The 15,527-nt window shown below is 28.6% G+C and overlaps 1 protein-coding gene across 1 annotated transcript; it reads left to right on the plus strand.

The window, feature by feature from the left end:
* Window positions 1-731: 731 nt before the first annotated feature.
* LOC126845531 (uncharacterized) lies at window positions 732-8,627 on the plus strand. The gene is made up of 16 exons (XM_050584194.1): window positions 732-853; window positions 3,334-3,402; window positions 3,472-3,501; window positions 3,590-3,652; window positions 4,108-4,185; window positions 4,396-4,425; window positions 5,137-5,166; window positions 5,255-5,281; window positions 5,368-5,418; window positions 5,696-5,728; window positions 6,285-6,371; window positions 6,719-6,769; window positions 7,298-7,312; window positions 7,738-7,824; window positions 8,125-8,157; window positions 8,297-8,627. Exons 2-16 carry the CDS (start codon window positions 3,342-3,344, stop codon window positions 8,488-8,490), a joined length of 870 nt encoding a protein of 289 aa, XP_050440151.1. The 5' UTR covers window positions 732-853; window positions 3,334-3,341; the 3' UTR covers window positions 8,491-8,627.
* Window positions 8,628-15,527: the final 6,900 nt, after the last annotated feature.

Here is a 15,527-nt window from a genome sequence, read left to right on the forward strand (position 1 = left end):
TAAACTAGAACTGAACTAAAATGAATTCAATAATTTAAGAGGTTATATTTTTATGAATTGTTTTAAGCCAGATATTAAACACTAAAATATTAGCCAGAAACTTGATATGTTTTAATATACTAGCCACCTTAGATACTAAAAATCGTTATGATTATACGGACCCGTAATGCTAAAACATACCCATGATTCAATGTTTTTCCGCGGTGCGGAGAAATGAACTAGGTTTTTTAATCAAACTTGTACTTTGGTATATAAACCAACCCATAGTAGTCCCTTTTTCTAGGAAAATTATGTTTTCTTATTACAGTACTTTCCGGTATGCATACTGGGCCAATATTCTGTTACAATTAAAAAAAAAATGTATAAGAATAAATAACTTTTACAAAGTTCACAATTATGAGAGTGTTTTAGGCTTAACGAATAATCCATAATCCCTCTGTAATCAGTTATGGGTTGTCGTTCATTTTGCCCATCTCTGTATGGAACTATTTTGATTATGTTTAAAAGAGAGCGGCCTAATTTTAAGTTGAAAAATATGTGCATTTTTATGGTCAAAATTTAAATCAAATTTCAATTGTAATTCTTTAATGTAAACATTAGATGTATGGGTTTGTAAACCTTTTAACTAAGAATAACGTAGTCTAAACAACGCGTCAAAGTAATGAATGTGTACCAGAAATCATATAAAAAAAACAGCAATGTAATTAACATATGTAAATAAATATAGTTACGCTGCAAAAACCTATAAAATTCTAATTTTTCGGTCGAAATCTAATCGCAAGAAGAACATTTAGTTTAAAAAGCTGATCAAATCGGTTATTATCTAAGAAATTCTATCAGCTCAATAGTTTTAGTAAGTATTTTTATTAAACTCTAAAAATTGTAATTACGTCAGAACTTAACAAGCATGAACTTTATAAGCCAAAAGTTATAGTGTGAGAAAGACAGCAATAAGAATTTTTTATTGCTAGTTATTTTTTAATCGGATCTTAACAGCTTTTTTCAGCAGTTTTCTTAAATCGTTTGACTATAATAGACACCAATATTTCGTTTTACACAATCCCCATTTTGAGGAGAATTCTATAATAGATTTTGAATTTATTAATTATTTGCTTTTATGTATACTGTAGGGTATAGTGAAAAAAGACAATTTTTTTAAAATTGTTTTCATAACTTCTTGCAAAAGTGTTGTCTTAGTGTATACTTGTTTTTGTATGTTTTTTTTTTAGAATTTATTTTTTTGGCGATTACAAAAAATTAAAAAAAATAAAGTTCTACACGTATATTATGCTAAATATAGTGTTCTACAAAATTGCTTTTGGTATTAATTGTGTTATTGAACATTTTTAGGTTAAGATAGAAAATCTAAATAATTTTGCTTAATATTAGTTAATCGAATATGATATTCCTTCTAAAATGTTCCTCTTTCCACAATAAAATCATAAATAATTTGGCTTTGAATCTATCATTAGGTTGATTAACAAACATTATTTGTAGTCAAGTTTAGAATAATTGTATATAGTTATTGTATTATTTGAATAATTGTATTTAGTTAAATAGTTTTACTTGTACTTTTTATACAATGTAATCTCAATTTTTTACAATTTTTGTGTTTTTACCTCCCTCCCATTTTAGTTTTTTTGATAGCAACTTTTGAAACTTTATGGTAACGTATATATTTTATTAACTTTTGAAGTTATTGAAGTTTCAAGTTTAGGGCAGGAGGAAAGGTGGAGTGTAGTATTATTTTTATCTGCGTGCATCTCCCGCACTTCCCCTCCCATCCTAACTTTAAAACTTTTAAAACAGTTAGCTTAAACTAGTTAACGACCAGTCAACATTTTTAGTATATTATTCTCAATTAAAAAGTTAATAAAATATATACGTTACCATTTAATTTTTAAAAGTTACTATAAAAAAAACTAAGTTAGGAGGGGGGTAAAAACAAAAAAAATTGTGAAAAATTGAAATAATATTGTATAAAAACAATATGAAAAAACGATTTTAATTTCGTATTAAACCCTATAAGATATTAAGTGGCTGATGATAAAAAAATCGTTCTGTATAAAAAAAATCAGTTTAGCAGTCTAGGAAATACAGGGTAATCATTTTATCTTGAACCATATCTCATAGCGACACTTTAGTTTATATTATTTTACTAATATTCAAAACGTCCCAAACAAGAATTGCAGTGTGGTAGAGTAATACACGTATATAAGAATAATAACACACTACACCTTCCTCCTGCTCTTAACTAAAAACAATACATTGTACAAAAACGTTATGAAAACAAAATGTATTTCTTATTAAACTCTAATAAATTTTTACAGGATGATCCAAATAACGCAAGACACTCATTTTCTCTGAAAATATGAATATTTTGAGAATTTATGTTTTCCTAAACTTTTAGGTATATAATTTACTACATTTTTCAATATTTTGAAAAGTTATTACCAATCCTTATAAGCCAAAAAGGGGGATTTTTGTTTATTTTAAAAGGCAACATGTTTTTAATTACATAAATTTGTAGACATACAATTAAAAAATATGTTAGAGTTTGAATTTTAAATTTCCATTTATTTGTTCATTTGTTATGATTTTATAAATATTTGATTTTTTGACTGTATTTCTTAATATTTTCATTCGTTACTACAAAGACAAGTAGTTTTATTGCAATGCATAAAAATAATTTGACGAGTTACCGTATTCTGTATCATAATCAGATATAATAAACAACCTCTAATCTAAGTAACATGTAGATAAGAACCGTTGGTCTACCATTATTTCAAAATCTATCATAGTGACTTCCAAGCTGTTAGAATGTTATCGCCAGTTAGACAACGGGAACATAAATATGAATTTTATGTGTTACCGGTTTTGGAAAACCGAAGAAATGTGATTATTAATAAGAAGAAATGTAGTATCTTTACAAAGTCATAATAAACAGATAAATGAAAATAAAAAATTAGAATTTTTATCAAATTAAATTTTTTGTCTACACATTTATGGTATTGAAAACATATGATGCCATTTAAAAAAACCAAAAATCCACCCTTTTTGGCTGGTAAGGATTGGTGATACAAATTTTCAAACTATAAAAAAATGTAGTAAAATATGTACCTAAGAGTTATGGAGAAAAAAATCTCAAAATATTCATTTTTTCAGAGAAAATGAGTGTCTTACGTTAGTTAGATCACCCTGTATATATGGCATATATACAGGGTGTCATATATACATTCATCATATAAAAAAAACTTATGACAAAACCAAAACTTTCTCATTTTTGCACCAGAGTCAACTAATATAAATTTAATTTTGTCTATATATTTGCAGAAAAAAAAATGAAAATTTTCCTTTTTTTAATCACATTAGTCCTGTTTAATGTTTCGGCATATGACGAAAGTAAATATTTTATTTTCACTATTATCAACTGAAGGTAGTTATAAATTTGAAAAAAAAAAATTTTTATAGTGAATTATAAGAAGGAAGTTTTTCTTACAAGTCAGTAATATTTTTTATTTATAAAAAATGGATTTCAAAGTTATTGAATTCACTGTTTTACACATATTTTTTATATTATGTATCACAGATGTAGCCATCGAGCTTGCGTATAATAAGAATGATTTTACTGTAGGAGATAATTCTGGATTAAGTAAGATATTATATTTAAAATTGATGTGCCAATATATAAGTGTTTTGTTATGTGTACCTAGTTGTCACGTTCTTTGTAAATTAAAACTTAAAATTTTTTTTAATAGATTAATAAAGTGCACTAGCCATGTAGAACCAGTGTACAGAACATTATAATTAAAGTAGCGACTTTTAATAACCTAATCAAAAGCGTTACATTAAGTTAAATAACTGCTATTAAGTATAGTAATAGGTAACTCCATTGGGTGCCCCCCCTACTTCATGTTATATTCAAGTTAGGTATATGATTTTTTTTTAGTGTTTACTAATTTACTGTTGTGCATATTTCTATAGATGTTCAAAATATTAAAGAAAAAAAATATATAGTTTAATATAATTCTAAAGATTTGTATGGCACTTAAATTAATTTTATTTTAATATTTTAGTACAACCCAAATTTATAACTGTTTATTCTAGATGGATTGGAGCATGTAATTGAAAAAATGGTTAATGATACTTCATCATTTCAAATTGAAGATTATTACGTGAATTTCGGTACTTATAATTATTAAAATAATAAATTGTTGGGTTCTATCGCTGGATGGCCTCCCTCCTCATATCATATCACCGTTTTATTTTGTATATATGTAGTTACTATTTGCTTATTATGCTCAAAGCAAGCATAGATTGTAAATATTCTTCAAATAAAAAAAAAAAAAAGCAATTAAAATCCATTATTGTTAATTTATGTAATGTGAATTTCAGCCAAAATTAATTTTATGATCGCTGTACCGGGTAATAGTATTCGTTGACTTTTATGAATATATTTCCAATATTTCATTCCTATTGAAGTTTTCAATGATTTCCATCATATTGTATTTACATGTTTTTCGCTTACTCCTAATTGGACATATTGACTCGTCTAGCAACGTTTTGGAACAATTGCACGTTCCAGCTTCAGAGCGGTTGTTCGATGTTGCTCATACTGTGTTTGTCTGTAGACTGAGTGAGCACATCCGGTGCAATCTCTGCCTCCTCTTGTTGTATTTCCGGCTATTTTCGTTACATTTGGTCTCCGGTTTCCTTTGGTCCTCTTTTTAACTGTTGTATCACTGGTTTCCAGGTTTTGCTTAATTTCCATCCATCTTCCCGGTTGAAGTTTGATGTTCATTTTTAAATTGCTATTGTTGCTCTCACCATACGGTTTCAGTAATGAGATTCTCTGGAAAAAGACGTTAATTTCATCAAAGTTTACGCTGTGGCCATCTTGACCTAAGTGTTCTACTATGGCCAACTTCTTAGTTCTCTTGTAGTCCACATTTTTTTCATGTTCTCTAGCGCGTACTCCAATAGATCTTTTTGTTTTACCTAAGTAGCTTAGGTAGTTCATCGTGCAAGTGTTCCAAACGTTGGCAGACAACTGACAAGTCAATCTGTCCAAGTGAAAGTAACCAAAAAACATGTAAATAGTGTCAATAGCATTAAGTTATGTAATGTTAATTTCAGACCAAACGGATATTGCCATCAATATAACGGGTAATAATTTTCATTACACATTATGGAAGTGTCTCCGTGCAGTTGTTTGATATTCTTTATGCAAACTAGATTTTTGTTCCGATTTCAGATTTTGAACACCTTCACAACAACTTCAGTAACCATATTTTTATATTTCATGTTTAATATACAAACGCATCATTTATGAAGGTAGATTAAAATATATTTTGTTTTATATTTTAGAATGCGTGCATTACCAGTATATGATGCAACTAGAAATAAAAAATACATTAAGTAAATATAAAATTTACAAAAATTTATAATTATACTTATTTTTAGTTCTCGAGAAAAACTATAAACATATTATTAAAAGCTTAAAGACAAAAAGCTATGTATATTTTATGCTAAGGCTTTTAATAATAGAATGATTAAAAATATAATGTAAATAGTTTATTCAAATGTTGATGGTGTAATTTATATCAGATTTAGAGTGGCTGTTATAAATAAAATGGTAACCCGGGTTTTAATAACTGCATAATGGTTTGATGTTTGTTATACATATATGTTACAGACATCGATATTCCAAAACTTGATGAAAGCCAAAGTAATTACAAATTTTTCTATAGTCGTAAATAGCCTTTAAAGCTTGTTTAAGAGTTAACATTTTCTTCATTTTATTTATTCAAGGTTTTATGCCATACATTAGTTTTAATAAAATTAATTGTTTGTTGAGGAAAGAGAGACCATTTACTGGGACTTGGTGACCATTTACGGTTATTTTTTAACGTTATTGAACCCTATGCTTATAAATTCATTTTTAACACTGCAATGAAAAACAAATATATATAACTTAACATATAAATAATATATTCACAATCAAAAACTAGGAAATGTAATACGCCATGGGTGTAGATATTTCTTATTTTTTTTTTTGAATATTTTTTAAAAAATATTTTTGCTCCTCATCGCCCTTAAGTTGATATCAATGTTAATGTATAATATGTTCTTTGGGGTTTCAAGTATGGAAATAATAAATTTATTGAGTTTCAACACTAAAGACTGGTTGCATAACAAATAGTTATATCACAATTCGTTGAAATGTAATGCAATTATGTATCATGAACATCTAAAATATTTTTTATTATTTCTTCTCAACTTAGTTGGAGACTTGAATTTAACAACCCTTGCAGAACAGAGAAGATGTCTTGTCAAACCAGCTTTAAAAAATATATTCAGACGTTTATTAGGTAAATATTAACATGAAGTTGTATGAATTTTGAACCTTTAATATATTTAAACAAAATATATTTTTATTATTTTATATTAGGTATTTAATAGTAATAATTCACTTCAATATAACAATGATACAACTAATTTTTATTTTTAATAGTTATCTAAATAAGTGACGACTACTAACATATAGTTTCTTGTAATATAAATAGCATGACTGTACAATACGAACATCAAGCATATATTTTTTTTTTATAATTAGTAGTAACTAGTAAGCTCCTATTGACAAACAATAATATGACATATTGATTTTAATCATAAAAATCTGTAGGTACATTAAAATATATTTTGTTATTAATTTTAGGATCCATGTATAGCCAGTTTATGATGCAACTAGAAATAAGAGATTTATTAAGTAAATATAAAATTTACAAAATTGATAATAATTATAGTCATTTAAAGTTCTAAAGTGGACCTAAGAACACTTTATTTTAATTTTTGGTTAAATTTCATTCATTAAGTATGTAAAATAAAATGTTGGTAACATTTTAAAACTTTAATGCGTATTTTTCTCAAAAAAAATTAATTTTTCAAAATAAATTAAAAGAGATATAACTTAGCCAATTTTCAATATACAAGAACGATTTTGGTCTCAAATTTTTCAGAATTGGTAATAACCAATAACTCAAAATTTTATTTTTGCGGTATGAAGTCCCTTTTTTATTTTCGGTTTACAAATGTTTTAAGCTTTTGATGATCATTCGAAGTATAATATAAACCCATTATACAATAATATTTTGCATATTATTATCCGGTCTAATATATCTCAGATTAAGAGAGACTGTTATATATAAATTAATATAGAACGTATAAACCGGGTTTTATTAACTGCAAAATAATTTAATATTTGTTGTATTTGTTTTATAAATTGCTATTCCTGAAGCTGGTGAAGCCCGAGGTAATTAATACAAAATTTGTATGTATCATTTAAAAAAATAGGAGGGGGTGTTATGTATAAACAAATAAATATTTACAAATAACATACTGGAAATTTTTTAAGCCACGGGCATAGTTTTGTCTTCTTTTTTAATGTCGGGTGCCACATTTGTGGTGTCCAATTTAGAAAGGTGTACCGCCTGAATATTTTTGCTTTTTATGAACCTAAAGTTAACATCGATGTTAATGTGTAATAAGTTCTTTGAAATTTAAAGTATAGAAACAAGCCATTTCTTGAGTTTCAACACTAGTGGCTGGTTGTACAAAAAATGTAGTTTCATCACAATTCTTTGAAATGAAAGACAATTATGTATCACGAGCAACTAAAATATTTTTTATTTTTTATTATTTCTTCTCAACATACTTATTTAATAAATATGTCCATAGATTTGGGAGGCTTGAATTTGACAACCCTTGCAGAACAGAGAAGAGTTACTGGAAGATCTTTAGGAAATAAAATCAGACGTGTATTAAGTAAATATTAATATGAAGTTGTGTAGATTTTTGAGTGACTGTTATATTTTATAAAATAAATACACCTAATTTCATTAGCGTAACTAGGGGGTGGCTAAGGAAGTTCTAACCTTTTAAAAACTCTTAAAGCTCCATCAACATTTCAGTTAAGTTATAAACCTTACTTGAGGATTGTAGCTGATTGGTTAGGTTTTTAGAGCTTAAACGAGTTTAGAAGTATTTTAATTTACCTAGCCCCCCACTAGTTGCGTAAAAGTGGAGTTTTATTAAGTGCAAAATTATTTGATGTAATTGTTACAGAAACTGATACTTCTGAAGTTGCAAAATACCAAAGTAATTACGAATTTTTCTATAGCTTTTAAAAGCTTATTTTAGTATTAAAATTTGGTTCATTTAATTTATACTACAATGTTGCAGAGTAGTCACTAGTAAACTAATTTAAGCAAATAAAAAATGTATTTTTATTTTTTAGATTTACTTGACGTGTCTTTGTTGCGGATGTGTCGTTTGATAGGATTATACATAAGTACACAGATTCCAACATCATTCATAAAAAAGCTCATGATTGACCCTATTAATGATACTTGTACTCTATACGATGGAATTACACAAAAAAAATACAAAAAAATTAATGGCGTAGTGTGGCAAATAAGTCCAACTACTTGAGGAGCAGTTAATTTAAACACGGAATCAATAGCAAAACTCTTCTAAAATTATAAAGCGCTATTATTATTTTCTTGTAATAATATTTTCTTATTACACTATTAGCTGTCAATTGATTCTAATATTTTTACAATAAATAGTTTTACTCACAATTATAATCCCATTTGTTGCTTATGCGTAGATTTAGACAGATACTTATTTATTCCAGGTAAGATTTAGGTTATTCCGCACTTAATCCATCTATGTCTGTCTGGGGCGTCAATGTGGTCGTCTTTCTTTTCTTGGATTAGTTGTTCCTAGGTCCTGGCTTACTTTTTTCCTGCTCAGATATAACCGACTGACTTAAATAAAAACAAACTGGAAAAAAAATATATTAAGACTTTCTTCGCGGTTAAACTGAACGTTATATTGAATGTGTCCGCGAGGCATGGCTCACGGACACATTCAGTATAAATAAAATAATATAATATAAAACAGTACACTAGTTGTATACTTGTATCGCTGTGTTCAAAAACGGCACATGTCCAATTTTGTTGGCAAAATTAGGTAGCGAATATGTTCCTAACACCAAAAAGCATGTTTAGTGTTAAAAGATGACATGAGGTGATAAAATATTAAATACACTAGTTCACTGACACATATACAATAAGTTTATATATCATTTAAATCGTATGGACAGTGGCAAAAAGATTAGCCAGTAATGATTACCAGTTATCATATTAAAAAACCAGTACAGTGGGGTCGGGGCATAGTGGGGACGGAGCATAGTGGGGACGGGGAGGTCACAGGTTTATAGGAATTTTTAAATCTGAAAGTGATAAAATCACTTTCGAAAAAACGCTTCGATGCAAATCGGTAGTTAGTATTTTCAAGGCAGTACAATCTAAACCAAGCACAGTGTAAGCTAGGAAAGTTAGAAAGTAATAAATTGAATCGGCCATTTCAAAAACGACTTAGGTCACCGATTTTTCAAAACTGTCTTTTTATCAAATGTAATAATTATATACTTAGCTACGTAATCTGTGTGAAAACTCAATTTGTCAGACTCATATTTAATACAAATGTTGAGTACAAGAAATTTGAATCACTGCAAAATATATTTATGAAGTTTCTTGTGGCTAGTGTAATATTTCAAATTTGTGACTTGTGTCGTTTTTTAAATGACTGATAAAATTACAAAATAGAAGCATCAAAGCGTTAATTTGAAAGTGATTTTATCCGAGAGGACTAGTATAGTAGAGTATTGGCATAATGTAATCAAAGCAATGAGGAAACGGAGAGGTCACAGGTCTACAAGAATTATTATAAATAAAAGTGATAAAATTGAATAAAATCGCTTTCAAATAAACGCTTTGATGCTTCTATTTTGTAATTTTATCAGTCATTTAAAAAACGACACAAGTCACAAATTTGAAATATTACACTAGCCACAAGAAACTTCATAAATATATTTTGCAGTGATTCAAATTTCTTGTACTCAACATTTGTATTAAATATGAGTCTGACAAATTGAGTTTTCACACAGAATACGTAGCTAAGTATATAATTATTACATTTGATAAAAAGACAGTTTTGAAAAATCGGTGACCTAAGTCGTTTTTGAAATGGCCGATTCAATTTATTACTTTCTAACTTTCCTAGCTTACACTGTGCTTGGTTTAGATTGTACTGCCTTGAAAATACTAACTACCGATTTGCATCGAAGCGTTTTTTCGAAAGTGATTTTATCACTTTCAGATTTAAAAATTCCTATAAACCTGTGACCTCCCCGTCCCCACTATGCTCCGTCCCCACTATGCCCCGACCCCACTGTACTGGTTTTTTTTTTTTTTAATTAATTTACAACAAATTTATGAATATTCAGGTTTTTTTCGTGAGAAGTTTGAAATAGGTTTAATAGAAATAAAAGTAGAAAAGAAGATAATATTTATTGTGACCAAGGTGGAAGAAGGAAAATGAAATAGTGATTTTTCTGGGCAAGTCAAGATAATCATTATTGGTTATAAATTATTATTTATACTTTTTAGTTACAAAAGGGAGAGGTGAGAGCAATTTTTTTGTTGGCTATCTGAGGAACGCCGACCTGGACAGATATTAAATTTCAATAATTTCAAGAAAAGATGTACTGAAAATGTATAGGCAAGCAATTTTTACTAATAATAATTGTTTTATGCACTTGAATGTGCACTTGTGAGATTAGGTCAGAGGAAACCCGATTTTTAAAAGAAGAATACCAGGAAAATGAAAGGAAGAGTTCACTTTTTTTTTACAATATGTAAATAAAAATAATAATACTCGGAACGACAGCGGATTGACACTCCGGATCAATTTTAAATCAATAACTGATAATCGAATTATCGAATACTGACTGGCAACTACCTACAAATGTCATCACCCCCCGACCTCTCTCTCACACTCCATGACCGGCTCGGGCCGATAAGGGGTTTTTCGTTCCCACCTGTATCGTGTACATAAGACGGTGGACAGTTGATAACGCGATCGGGCGTTTATATGGTCACGATCGAATATTATTTTGTCTCGAAAATTGATAATTACAACAACTATACACTATAGTTTAAACAACTCATGTTATCATTTCTCACGTAATGGCTGCCAATTAAAATTAAATTAGTTACTTAAATTAAATTCAGTCATTCCGCAAAAAGTTCAAGTCCAAATTGATTTTATATCAACTGTGACTTAATAAAATCCACACCCAGTTAGTTATATTCTGTTGACAAATTGTTTTTTATTAAATAATGAAAATTGATAAAATAACATCAACTACGTCATAAAAGTTTTATACAGCGCAATACAAGTTACAACCAGAATAAAAACTAGCGTTTTTGTAGAGATTTAAAAATACTATTTCAAACGACATACAATTTTTTCTATCATAACTGATTTCATAATTCATTACGGAGCAGATAAGAGCGCGCATCAATATGCCGTTCGTACACACGATGATGCCAATAGAACAAAAAATTATACTTTTTTTTTTTCGTTTCTCACATCTGGTAGAGTGCGTTTGTACTTAAAAAAAAAAAAAAAATTATATGTTTTTGGGGTCGGTGATTACGAATTTGTTATCAGTTCTCAATTTTAATCAGCCAGAAAGAACTTAAGTAAAAAAAAAAAAAAATTGAACTTTGTGTCAACTTAAAGTCAAAAGTGTTACTTGAGCACAAAACTCAATAGTATCATTCTGCATAGATCTACATAAAATTGTTTTAATGATTTGATAACAATTTTTTTAAGATTTTAAGTGTTTTTTGTTAAAATATACGCAATCTGCGAAAACACAGTTTTCCGGCTATTAAAAAAAAACTGTAGTGCCGAATTATTTTTCCGTTTAATATGTTATGGATACATATGAGTTCCAACTACTGGCAAATTTTCAACCCAAAGGACTTAAAATTACGGCTAAAAACCGCGAAAAACAAAAAAACCTGTACCCCCCCTAGGGGGGTGGGCATTGGGTTAAATTCAAATTTGATATAACTGACGTGCGCGGGCATAATAAATAAATATTTCTTATAAATTTCAACTCGATCCGACTGTTTTTCTCGAAGCTATAGCCAGTAAAAGTTCTAACTTAAAAACTCGTACGGTTTTTTTTTTTGTTTTTTCAACTTTCGTCTGTGAAGACTTAAACTTTTTCAACTTTTACCCCCCCAAAGTACCAACTAGATGAAAATTGCGATTTATAGAGTTGCTATTCGAAGGAATTGGTCCAGTATTAAAGAAGTTACAGTGTATACAGATAAAAAAAAAACATACATCAGAGTAAAACCAATACCTTCTCGCTTTGCATCGAAGCTAAAACATTTTTCTGGATTTTTGTGAAAAAGGCATTAAAAGGGGTCAAATTATATGTTTTTGGGGTCGGTGATTACGAATTTGTTATCAGTTCTCAATTTTAATCAGCCAGAAAGAACTTAAGTAAAAAAAAAAAAAAATTGAACTTTGTGTCAACTTAAAGTCAAAAGTGTTACTTGAGCACAAAACTCAATAGTATCATTCTGCATAGATCTACATAAAATTGTTTTAATGATTTGATAACAATTTTTTTAAGATTTTAAGTGTTTTTTGTTAAAATATACGCAATCTGCGAAAACACAGTTTTCCGGCTATTAAAAAAAAACTGTAGTGCCGAATTATTTTTCCGTTTAATATGTTATGGATACATATGAGTTCCAACTACTGGCAAATTTTCAACCTAAAGGACTTAAAATTACGGCTAAAAACCGCGAAAAACAAAAAAACCTGTACCCCCCTAGGGGGGTGGGCATTGGGTTAAATTCAAATTTGATATAACTGACGTGCGCGGGCATACTAAATAAATATTTCTTATAAATTTCAACTCGATCCGACTGTTTTTCTCGAAGCTATAGCCAGTAAAAGTTCTAACTTAAAAACTCGTACGGTTTTTTTTTTGTTTTTTTCAACTTTCGTCTGTGAAGACTTAAACTTTTTCAACTTTTACCCCCCCAAAGTACCAACTAGATGAAAATTGCGATTTATAGAGTTGCTATTCGAAGGAATTGGTCCAGTATTAAAGAAGTTACAGTGTATACAGATAAAAAAAAAACATACATCAGAGTAAAACCAATACCTTCTCGCTTTGCATCGAAGCTAAAATATAATAATCGTAATATGTTTTCTAATTCTTAATTAGACACTGCATTCGACCATATTGTAACAATCCCGTCTTCGTCCGACCGTTGCGGGGAGAGTTTATTGCGTTATTGGATTCATAGGACTTTGTGTTTAATTATACTATTATTATTTTTAATGTTCATTAATGTTTTCGTCTTTTATTAAATTTAAAAGTGATACCTTTTAAATCCTCGGTAAAGTGTTAATAGGATTCTATTTTTAATATAGTCACCAAGCTTCCTAAAGCTACGTTCAGTCACTCACTCGACTAAGGTTATAGGTCACGTTGTGTTGACTGTATGTAATTCCCTAACGAGCCCAATAGATGGCGAATCTTACATAGAGTAATTCTCAGGTCACCTAACCTAACCTAATATAAAAAGGTCAGGCTGTTAGTTATATGTAATTGCATAACCAACATGTTCATATCAAAAGTCACCGAAAGTTGCAACAAAAACCTCTCTTCTTCAAAATCGATAAAAAGTATAAGCAACCTAAGGTACTAGTGTATTCGATGTAAAAAATAAGGTATTATTTGCTTTCTAGTAATAATGAAGTGGGTACACTTATTTAGAGGTATTTAATTAGTAGTATAATACAATTGTGATGTGCAATAAATTAAGTGCTATTTACAGTAAAAAACTGGAATAGGTAATTAAACCATATCCACTGAAAGTGTTGAGTCTATTTAATGATATATTTGTTAAGGGGGGAGGGATAGAGTGAGTTTAATTTTTGGGTCAATTATGTACCATTAAAACAAAACATATATTAAGTAATTTATTTTGCCATCTAACCTTTTTTATCATGTTGGTAACATTTAAATACAAGTGTACACTTTTTTAATATGTATCATTTTGTAGTGAAGTGAAAATGTGCTAATTGAAGTAAAAATTAAAAATCAAAAATACATTTTCATTATTTTCTTATTTGTTATTATATTTATGGATTAAAATTTATCAATATAATAATTACATTAAATATTATGACATTTTTTAAAGATAAAATTTTTTAAATAATTGTACTTAGATAATAGTTAAAACATAAAAAAATATTTTTGGATATCTTTAATTTTATTACAATCAATGGTATCACAGAAAAATTAAAAGACAGCACAGTTGGGTAGAAGAATGTACAAGTATTCCAAAATTAATTAAATTGAACGTGTTTTCCAACAAGTAAACATTTTCAAGCAAAACTATTGATGATAAAACCATAAAAAATAAATAATTTTATTAAAATATGTTTATTTTTTATTATTATTTCTCTATGACAATTTATAATTTAAAATTAAATCCACTCGCTATGATTTACTGGCAAGCATTTGTTCGTAATTAGTTAATTGATCGGCATCCAAGTGATATCAGGAAAAAAAATGTATATCATATTGCACCATTCAATTTCCATTATCATGACTAATACTATAATATATGTTAAAAAATTGTAAAACTATTATAAATAATATTATGAAATTTTAATTTAACCCATTAGTAGTGAACTATGAACCGAACTGGTCAAAAAAACAATTAAACTAGGATGCAATCCTAAACAGTGCATAACACATATTAATATGAGAAGGAAAAAATGACCACATTGAAGAACACCAAAAGATACAGGAATGACAGATACAAAAATAACCGATTTAAAAATGTTTATTTGGAATTTAACAGTAACAATAAATTAAGATATTAAGAAAATCATTATGTCTAAATGTTTATTTCTGTATCTTCAACACCAAGTTGTTATTAACATCTTTGTAACTCCGGGTTGATTTCATCAATGTAGTCTAGGAGTGACCGAATGACGCCAAAGTCGACTCCTCTAAATATTAATTGAAGACGACGTAAGAAAGAATTAGCTGAAGCCGTGGAAGTGATCTCCACCATTTCATCCTTGGTTTTTAATACGTCTCCCCAAAAAACGTGTAATGTTGTATTACTCAATTCTATTTTTGCAGTCGCATTAAACTTTAATGACTGGGCGCTAATGTGTAGTATTTTCGTTAAATTATCTTTCACATAATCTACACTTGTAGTTCGATTGATGAGCATGTCGAAAGCTTTTAACAAATACACGATGTGCGGATCGTTTTCGATGCGTAACATCTTTCCGAATGTTTCCAGAAATGTATGCCATTGTTGTGCGTATTGCAAATATTTGAGCGTAACATGTTCTATTACTTCAATATACAACAGATGTTTCCACGTCAGTCGGAAAAAAATAATTTTCAAAAAATCAAAATGCATTGTAAAGTACTGTTTGATGTTTTGAAGGTTATCGGTGTTCCATGTCAATTTGCACGCAAGTTTCCAACAATTTTTAAGTGTGTCGTAGGTGCCAGTCCAATTTAATTGCATGTCGTATAAAGTCAACTCATAATT

The sequence above is a fragment of the Adelges cooleyi genome, unplaced genomic scaffold (genome assembly GCF_023614345.1).
Source record: "Adelges cooleyi isolate 19-005CV unplaced genomic scaffold, UGA_ACOO_1.1 ACOO_flye_CR_arks_rails_tigmint_CR_PRNA_797, whole genome shotgun sequence".
NCBI lineage: Eukaryota > Metazoa > Arthropoda > Insecta > Hemiptera > Adelgidae > Adelges > Adelges cooleyi.

Excerpts from the sequence above, each read along its gene's own strand:
- LOC126845531 (XM_050584194.1), top strand. The coding sequence starts at position 3,342 with ATGAAAATTTTCCTTTTTTTAATCACATTAGTCCTGTTTAATGTTTCG. Across the intron at positions 5,419-5,695 it reads AGAAATAAAAAATACATTAA|ACATCGATATTCCAAAACTT; the intron begins GTAAATATAAAA and ends TATATGTTACAG. Across the intron at positions 8,158-8,296 it reads TGAAGTTGCAAAATACCAAA|ATTTACTTGACGTGTCTTTG; the intron begins GTAATTACGAAT and ends TTTATTTTTTAG.